We start from the raw sequence: 20,818 nt of genomic DNA, 5'->3' as shown, positions 1-20,818 counted from the left end.
CTTCTTGGGATTGGTCCGACCTCCCTACCCCATCTTCATGCCCCACCTCTAGTCCTTTTGCACTTAGAGCTAAATCTTCTACACGAGCTAGACTCCACCAAATATGTCTCCCTAATGAGCCTATTGGCCAGGAGATGTTCCAGTTTGAGTTCCACATGGTGGCAACATCATCAAAAGTCTTGATGTTCATTATGTGTAAGGTTTGCTTGCATATGCTCCCAAAAGCAAGGCAAGAAGCTAATGGCATTCTGTATATGCTACTCAGTAGTCAATTGGTAGCCTACAATTCCCAGCTCTCTAATTTTATTTAATATGACAGTATGATGCTGCCTCATGGAGTGCGCTAGGATAGCCATTTCTTATAGCCATCAAACTTTAGATTGAGCTAGGATAGCCTAGTGATAGAGATCCCACCATACTAGAACTTAACAGCATCCTGAACTGCCATTGCTGACCCGTGCTTCTTAAAGTGCAACATAATATCATTCCTCATGGTGCTCAGTGACCGGATTCTAGCAACATGGTCCTTTCTTTTCTACGCTTGATATGCTTCCTTGTCTTATATATATGATGCAATAAGGTTACTCAAGCTCTTGCATTAGTTGTGTCATCATTTCTAGCAAGATTTGTCATGCCCGTGCCGGAGCCCGTACCAGTTAGCTAGCTGCACAGTTCGGTATGCCCCTGTGTTATTCCATGCCGGGCCCATACCAACATAGTAGAGAGGGTGAGGGAGAGGAAGAGAGAGAATGGGAGAGAGAAAAAGAGAGAGGGGAGGAAGGGAGAGAGAGAGAGAGGAGGGAGGGTCGTCGAAGGCCTTCGGAGGGCGCCAGAGGGTCGGAGCAAGGGCTCCACCCTCTGGACTCCTATTTCATTCGAAATAGGGATCCATCAGGGCCCTTATTTTATTTAAAAATTTTGAGTGAAGTCGGCCAGTGGCCCTCCCTCCCTCCCTCTCCTTTCCTCCCCTCCTCTTTCTTTTCCTCTCTTTCCTTCTCCCTCTCCCTCTTGTGTTGGTCTAACATTTTTAATGCTAAAACCATCTCGGTCCATCATAGCATGGCTTTGTATGCCCCAGATTAGGTGGTTTGGGATAGTTCCGCATTCCTTGGTTTCTAGCATGTCCTACTCCTCTAGAAGATACTAAAGGTTACAATGCTAAGCATCATAATTTCTTTCATTCAGTTCCTCACCCTAATTGACATCAGTGACAATGCTCTTGATTGAAGCCCTAATCAATTTTAAGAGACATAAAATATATAGAAAATCAATAACTAGCACAATATACCAACAATATAATTTTGTTTTTTGAATCAAATAATAATAATCAAATAATGCCAAAGGGTCGAAAGAAATGTTGCACATTCTATCAACTCCCATAAACAAAGTCTAATCATCATATATCAATTCACTTATGCACAAAATTCAAAAATTAAGTAAGAATTCCTCAATAATTATACCAGCCTAAATCCTCTTTCTTAAAATAGCATTTCAAATATGTGCAAAATCTAGAAATTCGACGAGGATTCCTCAATAAGTCTACCAGCCTAAATTACCTACTCAAAATTGCATTTCAAGGCATGCATTTAGTCACATGATAAGCATACTAAAAAAATATTTTTATTTAAACATTCCTCAAAACTACGCAAATTGCATGATAATAATCCCAAAAAAATAGAATATATCACGCCTCGATATTCTAGAGTAGTAAATCTATTATATAATGAAGGACATGTTTTCAAATTTTTTTTGAAAAAAATTAAATATGCCTAATGCATGCCAATTTTATATCATGCATTATATAACAAGATTAGAATTCTTTCATATTTTTTGTGATATTGTACATACGATTGGAGTTCAGATTATTTTTTTTGGAATTTTCTGAAAAATTGAAGGGAAAATAGAGCGTGCCACACAACTTAACAAATAACTTAACCATAGTCCTTAATTGGCACCACATAATAGAGGCCTGACGGTTCATCCAACCACAGCCGACCAACATTTGTGTTGTGATTTTATTAGTTAAGTTTTGTTTCTATGTGCACTGTAACCCTCCAGACTTGACTAAAGAACACAAGTGTGCCATGTAGGCAACATGACACAAGAATGCCTAGCCACGTTATCAACACTGCTACGCACATTATAGCGCCATGTCATTGCCATGTCAGTCATATGTGGCTAACCATCATCGACACATGGCAGACAAGTCGGCACTGTCATGTCCAACCACCTTAATACTGACTCACCAACATGTTAGCGCCACATCATGGACACGTCAATACTAGTTGTGCTAAAAACTTAAACATGTAGCACTTGACATGGGAAACAGAGCATACTTCTCATTTAATCTACCATAAGATGCCACTATATCCATACAATGGCTGTTTCTTCTTTCTCTGCACTTCCCACTTTGTTCTTTTTTGAGCATTCCCGATTGCTGGTGTGATCAAGCAAACCTAAATGGCCTTTAAGTTTGTTCATAGAAATACCATGTATTTTGAGCATATGTACAGCGGCGTTTACGACTTCACTAGGGTTCCTACTATGGGAGTAAGCCATTATTTTCTGATTTTTATAGATTACTATTCTGATAACGTAATGCCTATCTCCTTAGGGTGATGTAATGGACAAATTCAAGATTTTATAAGGCTAAAGCCGAGAGCTAAACAAACAAGAAAATCAAAAAAGGTAGCGCAAATACCTACCTAGAAATGGTAATGAGTAAGGTACTCGTAAAATATGCCCTATCTGTATCCGAACCCATCTAAAATTTTATTATCTGAATCCGTCCCAAATCTGATAAAAAATTTGGCCAAAAACCCCATACTCTTCACGTCAAAAAAGGATAAGTCCATCTGGTATCCGAATTTGCTTGATTAATTTTTATTCAGATCAGGTTATCCGGATCAAGTCGAGTACCCATCTGAAATTATGAAAAAAAAGTAAGAAAGGGTTGGCGGCAGAGGGAAGAACATGTGCATAATGACATTAATATAACTAATATAAAGTAAAAATAAAAAATATAACTAATAATACATCAAACTAAAATCAATAATACATAGCAAAGGTTAGAAGTCCTTGAGATTTGGGGTTCAAATCCCCTCACCCCTATCTTGATATATATTTATAAACTTTTATAATATATATATATATATGTGTGTGTGTGTGTATGTCACGCCCCCGCCTGCGCGAGGCACGTGAGGCACCTAGTGCCCACGTGGGGGCCACATGAGGGGAGAACACGAGGCTCCTCTGCCAGATATTGTCCGGTTCTGAAGTTTCACGCAAGCGTCCTTCACCCCTTTCCGGTTTTGTTTTCCACCCAAAACACGTCTGCAGGATTAGGAGACACCCGCCTCATATGCCCAGGCTCTAGAACGAGTCTTTCCGATGTGGGACTATTGGGCCTCACACCCTTCCCACCATCGGACAAGAGCCGTCCTCGGCTCTGATATCAAATGTCACGCCCCTGCCTGCGCGAGGCACGTGAGGCACCTAGTGCCCACGTGGGGGCCACATGAGGGGGGAACACGAGGCTCCCTTGCCAGATATTGTCCGGTTCTAGAGCTTCACGCAAGCGTTCTTCACCCCTCTCCGGTTTTGTTTTTCACCCAAAACGCGTCTGCAGGATTTGGAAACACCCGCCTCATATGCCCAGGCTCTGGAACGAGTCTTTCCAATGTGGAACTATTGGGCCTCACAGTATGTATGTATGTATGTATGTGTATGTATATATGTATGTATATATGTATGTATGTATGTATATATATGTATATATGTATATATGTATGTATGTGTGTGTGTGTGTGTATATGTATATGTATGTATGTATATACATACACATATATATGTATGTATATATATATATATATTATAATTGTGTTCCGGTAGCGGGTAGCCAAGGGTCAAATCACAAATTCATCCCACCCTTTAAAGGGTTTTAATTTTAAATCCTAAACCCTACAAAGTTTTGCTAAACAGGTTCTATTAGGGCTTGGGATGGGTTGGATACCTGAAAAAATTTGCCCGACTGCCATCCTAAGCATACCTCAATAGATATGACCTGGAATTGTTCATGAGGTTGCTGCTCCTTGATCAAATCGCATAGAAGTATGGAAGAATTGATTTGTGATGGATATGGTAAACTCCATGTTGCTTAGCTCTGCCTTATCCAAGAACTCGTGAGAGGAATCTTTACTTTTTGCTTGCTATATCCTTAATAGGATAACTTCTAGAGGTAGCGACAAAACCCCTTTTGAACTGTGGAAGGGTAGAACATCTAAACTGATTATCTCAAAGTGTGGCGGATTTGTAGATAAGGTAACAATACCTGAATTAAATAAAAAGAAGATAGATCTGAGATGTTAGAAGCTATCCTTAAAGGTTATGCTAGCAATGTTAAATATTCAGTAGATTGAAGACTGTTTACTCACATCATGGAAAATGTACACCAGGAGAATATTTTTTCACCTTGAGGGGATACAAAAAAGATTTTCTAGTTTTTATAACTAGCCTGTTGAAAAAAGCATTCAAGTTTTCTGAAATTCAATATCTTAGCAAAACAAAGACATAATATGCCTGGAAAACTTGAATGATAAAAAATGACAAAGTTATTACAAGCTCAGGATACAGCCTCCTATGAACTAGATGTTGAATTCATTCATTTAGTACAAGAGGAAGCATAAGTTCAGAAATAAGACTGCCATGATTGTAAATTGTAATAGTTTGTTAATAATAGTAAACACAAATCTTTCTACGGAACAACCAGAATGAAAGAATCATGGTGGAAGAAAAAAGCAAAAAATATGTATATCTATTATATATATTAATTGATTTTGAGTCGCAGGAGATGAGTGGTGCCTGCAAATAAACTGCCTCCCCGATTATGCTACCATCAACATTAGCAGTGCCATTTTTCTCACACGACAAAAGAGTTTCCACGTTTCCAGCTGTAAGATCTCCGGTGTGCTCGCTGTGGTGTGACTGTAAAGTGGAGTCCAAACATCTCCTTGAGGGCCTGCTCTGGCTCTGAGAGTCCAATCAGTTTAGCCACAAGAGATGCACTCTCTCTGACATGTTCCACATTAGTTTTGGTCCAAAGGCGTTGGGCTAGCTGTAGTCTCCTCTTTTTGGAATTCAAAGCAATTCCCCAGTTGGTGTAAAGGCTCTCCCTTTCCTCTGCTGGGATCCTCTTAAACATCTGTCTGTATAGCATTTCCCTTTCTCGTCGAATATTTCTCAAGCTTCCAACAGCAAAACATGAAAGATTCCATCATTTTAGTTATATAACAGTGCTGTTGAGTTCAAGATACTGGTTAGCACTAGATGGAAAATTACTTCAAATGTGATTTGTTTCTTTCATGAGTTTCCTAAGTCATAAGATGGGAAAGAAAAATAGCAGTAGAGCATGAACACACCTTGAAGCAAGTGTACGCTTATGACCATCTCCTGCATCTGCTTTATCAAGATTTTCATGAGAAATGGTATTCTTCAGAAAGGATAATCTTCTATGCTCTACTTCCATGTAAATAGAATCTGCCGGATCGCCTTTGAAAAGGATGAAGAAGTAAGTCCGGTGTATCAAGGAAACATTGCATGTGTGCCAAAGCTCAACAATCTCCTGTTGCTTTTTCTCAAATTCCATGTGCCATTGGAAAGGAACTTCCAAGGAATTTGAGATTGTGTCCAAGCTTACATCCTTCACTGTAGTTTTCTCAACTCCAAAGTCTTCACTGGTGGTCCTTTTTGTTTCCTAAAATCATAGCTATGAACGTCAGTTCAATGGTAAGGGGTAGCATATTGCAGTTAGCAGGCATGTAAGAAAGAATTATACCATACTGCTATAGTCAGACAACGACAAAGTTGGAATTCAAGTGGTTTCACAAAGAAAATAAAAGGAAAGAATTGTATGAACCTTAGGAATATGTCCTGGAATAAAAGACTAAAAAGTGAAGGATTTGAACAAAAGAATGTTACAAATTGCACTATGATAGTTCATGGGTCAAAAAAAATTGAGAAATGTTTCGGAATGTTCCATGAATTATTTACTTAGAGTATCCATATTGAATATTACATCATTGTGATAGAACTGGATTAAAAAAATTTTGATGCTGCAACAAGAAAAGATGAGGTCTCAAATGTATTTTAGCGTAGCCATAAATATATGGCCAGCAGACTGTGTTCATGTTGTGTGAGTATGCGCATGTGTTTTTGTGTGCATTTGTTTGTATTTTCTCTTTATTTCCTGAAATCCAACCATGTCAAGAACAAGAATTACCAAAAACCAACCAAACAAATTGAGTATGCTGACTATGCTTTGAAATTCCGACAAACGATTTGTTCAAATTAGAAAGAATTATCATCTCTCAGATAAAATATATTGTTTCTGCAACTCCATACTGAAATTACCACTAAATGATCTGCTGTCGTTCTTGCCTGCAGAAAGAAGAATATTCAGTAAATAATCCTCTTCTACCAAGTTCAACAAAAAGACATTCTGGTCAATGAATATGAATGGTATGTATCACTCTGGTCAATAAATATGAAGTGTATGTTAACTAAAATTTTCAGCATTTTGGTTTAATGTCATGAAAATATTATATGAAGTCCTCATATCATGCACAAAATGAAAATCCATGCATATGAAGTAAAAGGTTTTCACTGCACAGATGGTTATGCACACCTGCGCATCAGGAGCTGGTTTCTGATACTGATTTTGAGCCATCTCTCTCAGTTCTGCAACAAAATTACTGATACTGGTAATGCCCTCTTCAGAAGCAGTTTTCATATCCTGTGTTCTATTGAAAGCAACCGTATCAGAGGCCTTAGATGCTTTTGATGAAAGAGTTTCATTTTCTGCGGTGTGCTTTAGTGTAGAAAGTCTTCTTTGAACCCTTTCAGGAAACTTCTCAAGGAAGCCATTAGATGGTGTCTTATTATTTTGTTCTCTGTCCTTGAACCAACAAATTGAACCAGTCATCAGACTTGCTCTGCAACTTCTACTTCTAGAAAGTGCCAAGTCTCTAGAGCTCATTATATCTCTCATTGAGGACCACTGAGATGATTCATCAGGATATTGTTTAACACAATTGTCAACAGTCACAGCCACTAGTTGTCGCTCCGATACAGGTAGTGTGGCAACATCTCCCAGATGTTGTGGTCCATGATCTGCAAGCTTGTCAGCTTCAGTCAGGGGTAGCAGACTATCACTTTCATCAGTCAACAGCAGATTGAATTCTTCATTTTTACTTGCGCTTAATCCATTTATCTCAATACACTGGACTTCCTTGCAATGGTCTTCAGAATCGTCAGATGTGATTTGAGCAATGCCTTCCTGCCTCTGATGTGGCAACAGTCCATTAAACTGATAATGGCTAATTGATTGCCAGGGAGAGATAGCATGCTGCTCTTCTGGTTTGTTGGAAAGCTTCTGGTGATGGTCATTCCAATTACTAGTTCCATATGATGCATCATACATTATAAATCCAAAAGGTGAGATAGCATGCTGTTCCTCTGGTTTGTCAGAAGGCTCTAGGTGGTGCACATAGCAATTATTGATTCCATGTGATGCATCAAATGTTGTAGAGCCAAAATCTAGATTCTGATATGCAATACCTGGTGTCTCAGAAAGTGAAAGAACATCTTCAGACATATTCTGTACATTGGATATCGAGGACTGACTGCATTCATCCTGAAAAATAAAAATAAAAATAAAAGTTTGAGGAAGAATATTTTAATTTATCAAAAACCTAGCTTCAAACTCTAAATAGAAGGATGAATACCCATTGCCTTGAAGCTCGATTATCCCCTACAACTTGGAGCAAATCCTCAAGGCGAGATTGAGCAAGATCTCTTTGCTGCATCAGCTCCTTGATCTCCTTTTCCATCTGGAACGAAAAACATGAATATCTTTTAGTCCAGTATGAAACATTTCTCATCATGTAAAGGAAAGGAGAGTGCCTATAAAGTTATCAAAAAGTAGTTACTTATATATTCTTTTCTACAAATGGTGCATCTACTGTCTATGGCTCATTAGAATGTGTAAAATCATCCTCCTTATGTGTTTACTAGGAGCATTATATTTTGCATCAATAAAATCCCATTCATGGGTTGCAAAATGATTGAAGTATGAGATTGAGTACCAAGGTAAGAACAGAACTGATGTCACATATAATATCTTACATAAGAGTGCAAAGTGCAGTTATGAAATTGGACATTTATACATGTGCACTGAGACCATGCATACATTGACATCCACAAGATCAAGATTTTATTCCATAACCTTTTTAATCTGGACATCCTTCTCACTCAAGACATCCGAAGGAGATGTACAGGAGGCTGATGCTGATCTTGGGTATTTCAATTCACTCTCCAGTCTTGCAAGTTCTCTTTGTAAATGCCTTACCAGTGCCTTGTCAGACATCACAACATTGACTTGTGCATTGGTAACTACCTCTTTTGCACAACTTGCAAATAAAAGAGTGTTCCTGGATTGTTCGATGTGGCTTCGTGCAGGGCTCATTGTGCAAATAATGGCTGTTCTCGCATTACTTCCCAAGGAATATTGTAATATGCGTGTTAGCTTTGAATCTCGATAAGGAATATGCCCATTTCTTCCCTTGCTGCATCAAGAGAGGTAGGGGTGAAGAAATAATTGAGAAAAATGATACACGTTGACAGTCAATTGAAAGAAAAAGAAAAAAAAATATTTAAGAGCAGCAATGTAGCAAGAACTTTTGAGCAAGTAAAGCTGTATGAGGGCAAGCAATGTATTGAACAGTAAAGAGATGAGATTTCTTCTTGGAATACCATCTATAAAACATAATGAGCCCGATATTACAAAGACAAAAGGAAAAATGGTCAATAGATCTCACATTATTCCCAAATTATTGCAAAAACATGTAATTAAACTATTGGAAGTTCTACATCAGTAGGAAGTAAACTTACGTAAACTATAGGTGTATGCCTGGACAACTCCCAAATTGGAGATGGTTTTGGTTATCAGATGATCAAAACCATATGCTCTTTCACTGAAATAAAATTTGTGTACATCTTTTAGAAGCGTGTACACTATCTCATGTTTGGGAGAGAAGAAAGACAGAAAGGTACGATCAAGAGGGAGGTCTGAGTTATTGCTTATGCTCAACAAAATTCAACTTCTTGAGATCTGTACTATTATATTGCGATCAATCAAATTCAATATATAGGGTGTGGATCCAGAATACGGTATACATGATATGTAGATCTATTAGCAGGTGATCCCACAACTGGACTCAACCCTCCAACCTAACATCACCGGCCCCACCTTATCTTGACTACCAATACTTGTTTAAATTGATTAGCATGGCTTATGAAATTAAAAATCAAACCCAAACCCAATCAGAAGTTGAATCACACCTAATCAGCATCTGTTCAGTAACTCTGATGGGCTTGAATCCAGTGAAGATGCTAAGGCAGCTACTTAGTTACTTGAAGATTTCAATAGTCAAACTCTTGATGAATGAAATGTCAAAACCATGAGCAATTATAAGTCTAAAAAATTATGGTTGAATCTGGTTTATGCCAAAGTTGTGACCTGACATCTACTTGCAGAGAAGTGTGTTTCTGGTAGTATGATGCTGGGTTTGCATTAGCTTTACTTTCATTTTATTACTTTCATCAGGTCCATTGAGATTCATTTCTTCAAGACCTAAACACCATGATTAGTTTCTTTCCACATAAAATGTATACATTATTTTGGCTTTCTTAATTTTCAAAACTGCAGACCATACAAAAGATGCTGTAGGCATCACTGTGAATATTAACTAGGACTTTGTTGAATACATTTATTCTCTTAGCAAATTCCATTAGTGATTATTCCAAGATTTTCTGCTCTCCGTTTGCAACGCTTAGTGAAGGTGATTCTATCAAAGGCCTCATCACAAGTTAAGTCGTTTATTCGGGTTCTTGCTCAGGTGATTACAACTCTGGCTATCCATTGAAATTTATCTTCTCAGCTCTTTATCATTAAATATTGAAGGTATTCCTTGATGCTTACTGTTCCTCTGAGAACTGTGCTGGTTATCCTTTCAAACCCCTGAGAATGCTACCTTATCAACCCTTCGATAAAGATACTGCTGGTTGATATATTTTCTCTTCAACAACCAGTCTGCTAAATCTTATTGATGACAATATTGCACAAATTAGGCACTGTAATTGATCTTGTTGGGATTTGTATATGCAATAAGAACAGTTCTAGTCGAGCCTTGTCGATCTGTTTGGATTAACAAATGTCATTTTCAAACTTCCATAAGTCTAGTCTCACCCATTTCACCCAAAACTTCTAAACTCACTAGTGTTTTGAAGTTTGAACACAGAAAGCAAAATTAAGGATCTCGTTTTTTCTGATGCCACTACTCAACTCCATTGTAATTTGTAAATGATAAAATTATCTTAAGCATTTTTGTCTTTACTCTGTCCCCTAATGGGTACTCCTGACTACAACTGAAGGTTCACCATGTCTAATATGGAACTCCACAAGACTCTACATATCCTTCAAATTTATCCACCAGGGTCCAATTTTACCAAAGAAATACTTGTTTATCTTCTACATCAAATGAGATAAAATAGATGAGAATGCATTATCTCTTGGTGTTCAGTATTTGACTGTAAGGATTGCAAGTGGCAAACTCCATTTATGAAAAGATTTCCTTCACAACATACTTTCAGCATTTAAAACCATCTTATGAATATCAAACATTTCCAGTTATTAATAATTATACAGCTGAAAAGAAGTTATATTATAATTAAAAAATTATGACATTAAGTGATTGTTAATGTTTGTTAGACGTATTCAAATTTTAAATGCATGCTCCTGATTCTTTCCTTTACTTGATTTCTGTTGCAAATATGTTTATTTTGGAAGAACCAAAGGTGGGGGAACACCGATCATCAATTCATCAAGTAAATGAATCAACCAATACCAGATAAAGGAAATAGAGAAACAAAACAGGAACATCACCAACTTGGATAGGGGAGATTTTTGTGGGTGGAGTAGGTGGGTTGGGGGGGGGATATGGTCAGATCACATACCTAACCTAAGTAGTTCTGATTTATGATTGATTGCATCAGAAAATAAAGAAATTGTTAATATATTCAAGATAATTATGTATTTACAAAATACCATCACAATTCATCCTATTTCATTGCTATTTACTTCATATGTCAAACCAATATATCCCTAGATTTGTATTAGAAAAAAAAACGTAAATAACTTTGCTGAACACATCATCATAATTATATTCTGATCACTAACAATTTATTTTTTGACTGACGTTCTTGAGATCATAGGGTGCCATACCAGGCACAGTTGATACATTATGCCATGCCTATATTGGACAATATGGCAGTTAATAGGATCTTAGGTCTCTATTGATGGAATTTCAAGCATAAGGAAAGAGAAGATAGAACAAATAGGTGGATGAAAGGATATTCAATCACTTTAAGAGTGTAGAAATCCTAAAACATTCAAGAAAAATAGAGGTTACTTACAGTGGTCACTACATGATTAACTAGTATAAATGTACTAGTCAAATTTAAAAATTGTACATGATAACTGAACATAAGGCACCAAAAAATTTAAAAATACTAAAAATGTCAATGCAAGCAAATATAAAGCAAAGGTTTGGTGAACCGTGAAGAACCGTGCCGAACCAACCAGTTTGGGGCATACTGAACCGGACTGGTCGATTACCACCATAGTTCAGCCCATCGAATTGATACATAAGCCCTACCACCCTTACAGCCTCATCTTTCCCCTTTGGCTCCCCTAATGCATTTGAAGCCTCGCGAAGCCTTCTCCTCCAATATCTCTCTCTCTAGGTGAGTTTTCTCTCTTTGTTAGGGTTTGCTCGTTGTTGGATCCAGAGCTCAAATCCCTCTCTCTCCCTCTCTTTCTTTATCCTCCGGCTCTCTCTCTCTCGAAGCCCTCCTCCTCTGGATTTGGATGCATCTGATGGCATCCCATCCACCTCCAATGACAATGACAATGCCTAGCCAAGTGAGTCCTCTCTCTCTTCCTCTCTCTCTCTTCCTCCCTCTCTCTCTCTTCCTCCCTCTCCTTCCCCCTCTCCCCTACCCTTTCGCTATTTCGATAGACCCTATAGTGCAACCCATAATCGACTACTATAGGGATAGATTGATTTTATAATAGTAAATTATAATATGATTGATTAGACATTTCATCCCAAAAGATCATTATAAGGGTATATGAACACAAAATACAACATGATAGATATCTTATCAATGAACCCTAATCAATGAAATATAACTAGTGCAGCAAACTAAAAATAACTACAACAGAACAATACAAAAATAATGCTAGTAAACTCGAGTTCTAAGGATGTGATAGATAACAATGATGGTAATGACAATGGGTAGAGATAAGGATTGATGGATGAAGAAATGAGGGCTGGATAAAAGATGGTGATAGAACTAGTCGAATAATTACCTCTGCGAGTTTCGTCCCTCCAATCCAATGAGAATCTTCAGGCCGCACTCCACCAAGGCATCGAGACGAAGGATGATAGGGGTCAAGAATGTGGCTCTAAGAAGAAATAGGTCAAGAAGCAGGATGAAAGTAAAAAAAAAGAATTTCTCAGGGCTTCGCCTATGGTGGTACTCACATTTCTAGGTTTTCTTCTTATTCTCTTTTAATGGCTATTGTTCCTTCTTTTTTATAGGTGCTAAAATAGTTGAACAATCTTCCTAAAATCCTCCAAAATGGTTTCTATAACTTCTCCACTAATCTTTATCCAACTTCCCCAATAGCTCTTATCTTTCTCCCACTCGTCCTTGTCTTCCATCCAACCACCTATTACTGTTCCATGAATAGTAACTCGGGTCGGGTTACTGTTCTATGAACAGTAATTCGGGTCGGATTACTGTTCACATGAACAGTAACTTTTTTTTTTTGTTCTTTTTTCTAACTTTCTTCCCTCTTCTTCCATACAATCAACATACACAATTCTATCTTTAAGATTTTCACCCATCCTCCTCAATTTCTAAATATGAGTGATGGCCATGTGCATTAAAGAAAGGCTAAGGCTCAAGCAATTAAGTGCAGTAATTTGTGGTTGGGTTAGGCTTCCTATCACATCTAGATGGACCCTTTTTGCTTGGCAGTCCTAGTATATGACTCAACTGAAATTTTAAGCCTAAACATGGCTTTGGATGAAAAACACAGAAACAACAAAAAACATAAACTATGTACAAGATGGAGCCCTGAGACTACATCACCCTAGTATGTTACAGTACCGACCCACACTGTACCGAACCAATCGCTGATTGGTATAAGCCTTGGTAGCGATCTGGAAGACGTTGTATAAAATTTTGAGGAGTACTTTGTACTAATTCGAGAATTATGATTGAAAATTGTTAGTTTATGCTAGAAAATGTACATAATTAATACCGGTTGATAGATTATTTTGAACTATTCGGCCGGGAATAATTTATGGACAGTTGCATTGATCTGATATCATTGGAAACACAATATCCCAAAAAAAAAATAATAATAATATCTGCATTGGAATAATAAAACAAACTGCATTTATATCTGTCTGAATCATAAAATAATCCATAAGCAATAAGGACAACATGGCACATTACCATGAAGTAGTTTATTTATAAATTTGAAATTAGAAGTCATAAAACTTTAAAGATATATAAGTTATATTTGTTCGCGGTATTTAGCAAATGAAAGATGTGTAAAGTTAAATATTATACTGAGTTTTGTTTCACTTTTTTTTTTTTTTTTTGAAACTTGGGATTGATGGAAACCTTGTTTGAAATTAGGGAGAGAGAGAGAGAGCATGATGAAACCAAAATTTTTTGTATTGACATAACATGAGTCTTTAACAACTTGCGAGTTTGCAACCTCCTATAATGACGTATGTTAGGTAGAAAATTCTTTGAAAAACCATGCCCGGATATACAGATCATGCTGTGTCTATAAACAAGTTATTTCAGGTCTTACGATAAGCAGACTTAAAAAGATAAAGATGAGAAAGATCGAAACAAAAGAAATTCAACAACCTTAGCTTGCGAATGACAGTTCCCAGGGTAAGCAAACTTCGATTTATGTGGCAACCTTCTTTCAGCCTCGTCCCGGCAGATAACACCTGAGATGCCCGTTCACTCCCTGCCAAATCAACAAAATTCTGTACCCAAAAAAAATCCAAAATCAGCCTCCTATCTCTTGCTCTCTAATTTGAATGAAAGACATAATAAATCCATAAAATTGACTTCATACCACAGTGGCTGCAAGGCTGCTTGAACTGTCTCTACTAAGAAACTCTCGGGCAGAACTTTCTATCATCTGCACCAAACAACAAAATAAATAGATAAATTTTTTTAATCTATTTTTATTCAATTAATGAATTAAAAACTGTGTTTCTAAGCTGATTATAGGGGCAGACCAGTCTGAGTATTTGGTGAGATCTGGAGCTCATTTCATTTAAGGAGGTCTCTCCTATCTGTCTCTGAGCTGTAAAAAAAATACAATATGGGTCAGCATACTAAGAATGAGCAGACAAGCGTGATTCTTGAATAAAATTTGTTTCACACCTTCGCACAATGAAAGAAGCTCCTTGAGATGGCTCTGGTCCCTCAGTGTTTCCTCTGTAAGTTTCTCCACAATAGTCCCTCTCTATCAAAAACAATTAACAAAAGAAGGATAAATAGAATATTCATGAAGAATATAGAACTTATAAATCACCAGCAGCATTCACTAGGAGCAAACCGTTACCTCCGGATCATCAAGAAGTCGAAGAGGGGAGCTATCCGTGCTGAGGAGATCCCTTACAGCTTCATTGTAAATCTCCATGGCTGAAAATTTTAAAACGAATTCTCTCTCCTCATGCTGCAAAAGGAAAACGAAAAAAAATCATCTCCAAATAAAGGAACAAAAGAAAAAGATACTAATTCACAATTCGAAGACCAACTAAAATGTGACTGCAGAGTTGTCATCAGATAACCTTTTCTATGTAGTCATAAATATCTGCGATGCTATACTGTGTTATTCCAGTCATTGTGTATGTCTTTCCACTACTAGTTTGTCCGTATGCAAATATACTAGCTGAAAAAACAATATGCACATGTTCTACATGTTAGATCATAATATTAACAGGAAACATGAGCATGTAAGAAGAGATGGAGGGGGAGAGAGAGTTGTACTTACAGTTAATCCCACTGACAACTGAAAGAGCAACTTCCTTCGCACCTTCCTCATACACTTGTCTTGTGCTGCTTTCACATCCAAATACTCTGTCTATAGTCGCAGCAAAAAGCAACGGAAATTGGGATAAAGGAAGTCAGAAATGCCAGAACGCCATATCATTTTTTAGAGATTTTTCATTCAAAATCATGCTTTGCTACTCTATTTTGGCCTATTTTTTGTTTTTAAAACATAAAGTGGTATCTAGGGGAGTTCAGGGGAAAAAGCAAGGACTCTGAAATTTTTACAATATAATAGTCAAACTCCAATTCCAAGATATTTTGCCAACAGAGAACAATTCTTAGATTAGCTTGACCAGCCCCCTAACACACACACACACACACACACACACACACACACAAAGAGAAAGAAGGGGGGGAGAGAAACCTTATATATCTCCATTCCTGGAAAACTCTGCGAAAAAATTCCTAAGTTCTGTAAACTCTGTAACCTATGCATTTCAAAGACTCACCAGAGAAACCAATAAAACTTTTCAAACCTCAGATCAAACCAGAGCAAAATAAATGCAAGAAATCCACAGCACATTGAATTATCTCCACCACATTGTCAGAAAAATGACACAAGCACACCATCAAACCTTCCAAAACACTGGATAATTCAAATAGCCACATGCAACTCACTCCAACAGGCACATTGAACAAAATAAATTCAATGAATTTGGAGCACTTACCAAATGCATACACGATCGGTAGCATGGATCGCTCAGGGAGGCTGTTCTTGAAGATGATGGAGGTGTTGTTGATGCACTCCCAGTCAGAAGGATCACCCCTCTCCAGCTCCTTGTCATTCAGCGGCCGCACTCTCACAGACACCACGATCCTCTCCTCCCCTCCACTTGCAGCACCACCACCGCCGCCCTCTGCCTTCACCCATCTCGCCAGCTCATCCCTGCCAACTGCCCCCATTGCTCCCCTCCCTCCCCTGCACCAGCCACCCAAAGCCTTCCACTTTATAATATCAAACCACAATCATAATTGAACTTCCGAAACCGAAAGCAAGAAATATGCAAATCTTAGCACTATTCTTCCCCTTCAACAAACGAACAAAGAAAGCGAAACAGAGAAGAGGAAAGGGAAGGGTGGCGAGCAGGTGTTGAGGTTAAGGAGGAGGTCAGTGGGACGGTGGAAGACAACGTACAACCGAGCCCCACCGGTGTTGCTCGTTATGGATCGCACATTCCATGGACCCATCTGAATCGACGGGCGCCATTCCGGCACTGACCGATCAGAGACCACACAGACAACTAATAGAAGCATAACATTTTCTAGTTTTCCATTGTTTGCATGCAAAGTTAACATAGAGGAGGGAAGGGCTCCCATTCGTTATACTTCTTTTTTTCGTTTTTATCTCCCAAGGCCGCCGCCTTGGTTTGGATTCTTCTCCATCTAGAGATGGTCCCCGCCATCTCCACACCTTCCCCACTCCTCCTCCTCCTCATTTTTTATGCTTTCTAGCTAATAATTCTCACATGGGGAAGATGGAAGAGAAGGTAGAAATGTTTTAAGTATTCTTAGAGGAAGCGAGAGAAAGATAAGCAATGTAGGCCGGTGGTGGAGTTATTTACCTACTCCTCGGGGTTCTTGGTGGGGTGGTTCCAGCGGAGCAGAATTCTGGAAACTCCATGAAAGAATTCTCGCATCCTCGCTTCCTCGAGCCCTGTTTCGCCAGCTTCGAAGATTTTGATCGATCGCTCGCTTCGAGCTCTCTTGGATTTCTTTTCGCTTCTATCTCTCGGACTCCTGGCGTCGTCCGAGAGAAGAAGAAGAAGGTGGAATTGAGAGATGGATGGAGTTTTACGATAAAGTTCGATAAATTATTACAGAGAGGCAAAAGAAAGAGAGTATATATTAAAGGGACGTCGGGGAGATCTCGTGAGAGAGAGAGAGAGAGGAAAAGAAAAGAGAAGGATTAAAGAAGGAAAGCAAAAGATGGCGTTGGTTGGGTGATGGCAATGGAGGAGGAGACCGTGGTGTTCCTCCCGTAGAGAACAACCGTTTCCTTTCCCTCCCCCTCCCTAGGATGAAATCACCCCTCCTTTTTTCTTCCCCTATTTTTCCGTTTCCTTGAAGTGGTAATGAATTTATATTATATGATTTTTAAATTGTATTTTTATGGCCATTTGCTATTTATGAGCCTGGTATTTAATAGTTTATAAATCCAGAGACTCTGTTTCTGATCTGGCTGTTGCAGGAGTGAAGGGGGGCGTTGGGGGTTGGTTTTTATTTTTTTTATCAAGGCTGTGAGGCGCGAAAATCCGTGGCGGTTTGCAAGGTTTCCCTCCCAATCGCTGGACGCAATGAGAGCCGGTGGAAATTAACTGCTCCTGCAAGCGAAGGACTCACCAGGTGAGGTGGGGGACGCTCTTCCGGTCCATTACTTTATTAGGTTTTAACTTTAGCCTGCAGCGCATGATCCCGGAATGACGCCTTTCTGACTCCAGGTAATGATATGGTGCACCCGGGCGGACCGCATTTTACGGTCTACCTAGATTTCCATCCGTTGGATGCCAGCCAGCACATGATTTTCTTTTCTTTTTTTCTTTTTTGTGATGCTGTAAACCACCGGTTGTGAAAAGAAAAAAGAAGAAGAAGAAATCATATATTTGAGATACCACGTAATGCCTTCTACAAAAAACCACGTATTTTGTGTAAAAATACTCAAGACATCTGCAGGGTAGTCATCATCAGGGCATCTTTAAAAAGAAATTCAGGTCATTACGCCGTTCTGGATGATCTTTGATTCTTTTTTTTTTCCTTTAATTGGCATCTTTGACTCCTTCGAGATGATGGAGAAAAAGGTTCTAGACATCTGAAACATTTCACTGGGGGCATCTGGCGAAAAAAATAAAACACATGGTGGCCCTCCTTCCGTGCCTTCCATTCCTGAAGCCAAAAAAGAAAATGTTCTGAGATCTCGTTGGGGAGAAAGATAATGCTGCTTGAGGTTTCTTAAATGAGATACCATGCCCATGATATAAACTAGGTAATATTTGTATTTTGAAAAAATTACAGCAACGTCTCTTCAACCTTTTTTGAAAATGCTTGCACCATAAATCTTTTAATTTTTATAATTGGTCCCCAAAACTTAATTTTTAGTGGCAATGTATGTTGGGTTTTGACCCACATGACCATAACGTGGTCAGTTACGAGATGATTACCGTAACTGTCTCCTAGAGAAGTGGAAGCATAATATCCTTGATGGTAGGATATTCGAAGGGGTCTCACCCTCTGTCTGTAACGTGAACACAAAATCAGTCTCCATCACCGGGTGTTTGAACAGGGGTCAAGAGGGAGAAAGAAAAGAAGCGTTGATCGTTCAGCAAATCCATGGATCCAGGTACGCAACCCTTCATGGTTCTATTTATGATCCTATTTACAGATGGTTTACATGTGGTATCAGTGCACTGGTTCATCCTAGAACCAGATCACAGTAAAAGGGTAGATCACAGGGACAAGGCAATGGTCGTTTTGGCCAGCATAGAGGCGATCTAATCATCGCCATCTTGACCGGCCGTCACTGGGACGCCGGGATACTATGCCGAGAGTCGACCATTGCGTCGTCCCTGGATGGGTTTTTGATGATTCCGAGAGCCGACGCCGGATCTAGTCGGCATATGGCATATGGCTTCCTTCCCATCCCGATGCCGGATCTGGCCGGCATATGGCGCCAAGAGCCATCAAAGCATCCGGCGTAACCGCCGGCCATGGCCTCCATCACACACTTCATAGATTAAAAAACAAAGGGGAAAACTTACCGGATGATCGCCGTCGGGCGGCATATCCCTGCGGGTGACGCCGTCGGGGGCGTTTCATCCGGCGACAGGTCCATTCGGGTGACGCCGTCGGGCGGCACTTCGTCCGGCAGCATGATCGCCGCCCGCTGCTCCTAAGGGCCGACAGGCTGGGTTCGGCGGAACCCCAGCCCGCCGGCGTTGCCCCTGCTGGCGTGCGACCGCCGGTGGGCTCGTCATCGGGCGGCGAGTCCACCGGAGGGAGGCGGCGCGCTCGCCGCCCGACGATCGGAGGCAGGTGGGCTGGGTTCGGCGGAACCCTAGCCCGCCGCTAAAAGAGAAAGAAGACAGTCGGGCCGACCCGTCTCCTCTTCCCATTTAAAAAAAAATTAATTTGTGTTCTAACGGGTTTTCGGGCATGGGTTTCGACCCGAACCCGGAATCGGTAACCTGTCTGCATTTAAAAGGGCATAACAGGCATAACGGGTTCGGGTTTTTGGGTTTCGACCCGAAACCCGAATTCGTTTGGCCAATAAAAGGAGAATTTTCAGTTAAGCCCCTATGAAACATTTTATTTATGCATACAGCCCTTCCGGGGATATTAAAAGAATGAAAATATTTCTGTTAAGTCCCTGTGAAACATTCTATTTATACTGAAGTCTTAGAGGGCTGTTAAAAGATGAAAATATTTCTATTAAGTCCCTGTCAAATAATTTCTTTATACTGAAATCCTTAGAGGGCTGTTAAAAGATAAAATTGTTTCTGTTAAGCCCCTGTGAAACATTTTATTTATGCTGACATCCTTCCAGGGCTATAAGAAACAAAATATTTTGATTTAGTCCCTGTAAAGCATATCATTTATGCAGAGGTCCTCAAAATATGTTAATTTAGTCCCTGTAAAACATATTATTTATGCAGAGGTCCTTGTAGGGTAATGTGATAAAATTTTTGTCATTTATTTTATATTTTAGTATACTTGATAGCATGATATGACACATGTACTGATTGTGTAGATTAGTAAAATATTAAATACATGTTTTATTTTAATTTGTCATATTCTGAATTGTCAATTATGTGCAATGCCATTATTTTAATTTGATGTCTATATTATGAAATAGTTTGGTAGTTACCAAAGTAACCCAACTAGAATGTTTAATAGACATCAAGTCATCAAATACTCTAATCCCAGGTATTAAGATAGTGACTTTGCAAATTATGATTTACAGTTTTTCAATCATGAGATATTATGAATTGGCCCAAAGGTGCACTGCTTTCAAATGATTGATTTGCTGAGTTAGGATAATTAATGAGTATCCTTAATTTAATAGGTATTCGATGCTCAAAGGCAATAGACCTATTTGAATTTTGGACCTATATCATTAATTATTCCTAGGTGAATTGGAAATCACTATAATAGTAATTTAGTGTTTCATAATTACTACCCAAAGGTGTATTATGGTAATACTGTTTATGTTATCATCATTATTGCTAACTCAAAGTGTTAATGTTGTAGGCATTTTCTTATTGTTAATTTTCTTATTGCAGTATCTATTCCTGTTTCGCTTCATTCACAAGCTTCATCTGTTACGATTTTTAATGGAACTAATTTCTCAGAGTGGAACAAACAAGTCCAGTTTTACCTAGGTGTTCTGGATCTTGATTTAGCACTTCGATCTGAGAAACCGGCTGACATTACTGATTTGAGCAGCTCGGAAGAAATGTCTTTTTATAAGACTTGGGAAAGATCGAACAGATTGAGTATTATGTTTATGCGGATGAGTATAGCGAATAATATCAAGTTAACGCTTCTTGAATGT

The 20,818-nt window shown here is 38.9% G+C and overlaps 1 protein-coding gene and 1 long non-coding RNA gene across 4 annotated transcripts; one reads left to right on the top strand and one right to left on the bottom strand.

The window, feature by feature from the left end:
• Nucleotides 1–4,610: 4,610 nt before the first annotated feature.
• On the bottom strand, nucleotides 4,611–17,299 carry LOC103696022 (kinesin-like protein KIN-7F). Of its 3 annotated transcripts, XM_039114816.1 has the most exons (15): nucleotides 16,836–17,298; nucleotides 15,942–16,192; nucleotides 15,215–15,304; nucleotides 15,012–15,112; nucleotides 14,783–14,896; nucleotides 14,602–14,683; nucleotides 14,454–14,521; nucleotides 14,288–14,353; nucleotides 14,071–14,195; nucleotides 8,282–8,621; nucleotides 7,782–7,886; nucleotides 7,615–7,690; nucleotides 6,683–7,530; nucleotides 5,418–5,752; nucleotides 4,611–5,243 (listed from the first exon to the last, which is right to left on the bottom strand). In XM_039114816.1, the coding sequence occupies exons 1-15, from the start codon at nucleotides 16,892–16,894 to the stop codon at nucleotides 4,919–4,921; spliced, it is 2,985 nt and encodes a 994-aa protein (XP_038970744.1). In that variant the 5' UTR covers nucleotides 16,895–17,298; the 3' UTR covers nucleotides 4,611–4,918. The 3 variants fall into 3 exon arrangements, with proteins under 3 accessions (XP_038970744.1, XP_008775730.1, XP_008775732.1); XM_008777508.4 differs by having other exon boundaries at nucleotides 6,683–7,690; nucleotides 16,836–17,297; XM_008777510.4 differs by having other exon boundaries at nucleotides 5,136–5,294; nucleotides 6,683–7,690; nucleotides 16,836–17,299.
• Nucleotides 5,759–7,038, top strand: LOC120104184. Its single transcript, XR_005506646.1, has 3 exons — nucleotides 5,759–6,516; nucleotides 6,669–6,758; nucleotides 6,901–7,038. It is a non-coding gene; the product is annotated as an uncharacterized LOC120104184 (long non-coding RNA).
• Nucleotides 17,300–20,818: the final 3,519 nt, after the last annotated feature.

This window comes from Phoenix dactylifera, chromosome 17 (assembly GCF_009389715.1).
Source record: "Phoenix dactylifera cultivar Barhee BC4 chromosome 17, palm_55x_up_171113_PBpolish2nd_filt_p, whole genome shotgun sequence".
NCBI classification, from domain to species: Eukaryota; Viridiplantae; Streptophyta; class Magnoliopsida; order Arecales; family Arecaceae; genus Phoenix; species Phoenix dactylifera.
The sequence above is the reverse complement of the archived record's forward strand: the minus strand, read 5'-3'. Positions and strand labels throughout refer to the sequence as shown.

Coding starts and splice junctions, on each gene's coding strand:
- LOC103696022 (XM_008777508.4), bottom strand. CDS start 16,894: ATGGAGTTTCCAGAATTCTGCTCCGCTGGAACCACCCCACCAAGAACC. Junction 16,193..16,835: donor CCAAGAACCCCGAGGAGTAG/GTAAATAACTCC, acceptor TGGCTGGTGCAG/GGGAGGGAGGGGAGCAATGG. Junction 15,305..15,941: donor ACCGATCGTGTATGCATTTG/GTAAGTGCTCCA, acceptor CTGCGACTATAG/ACAGAGTATTTGGATGTGAA.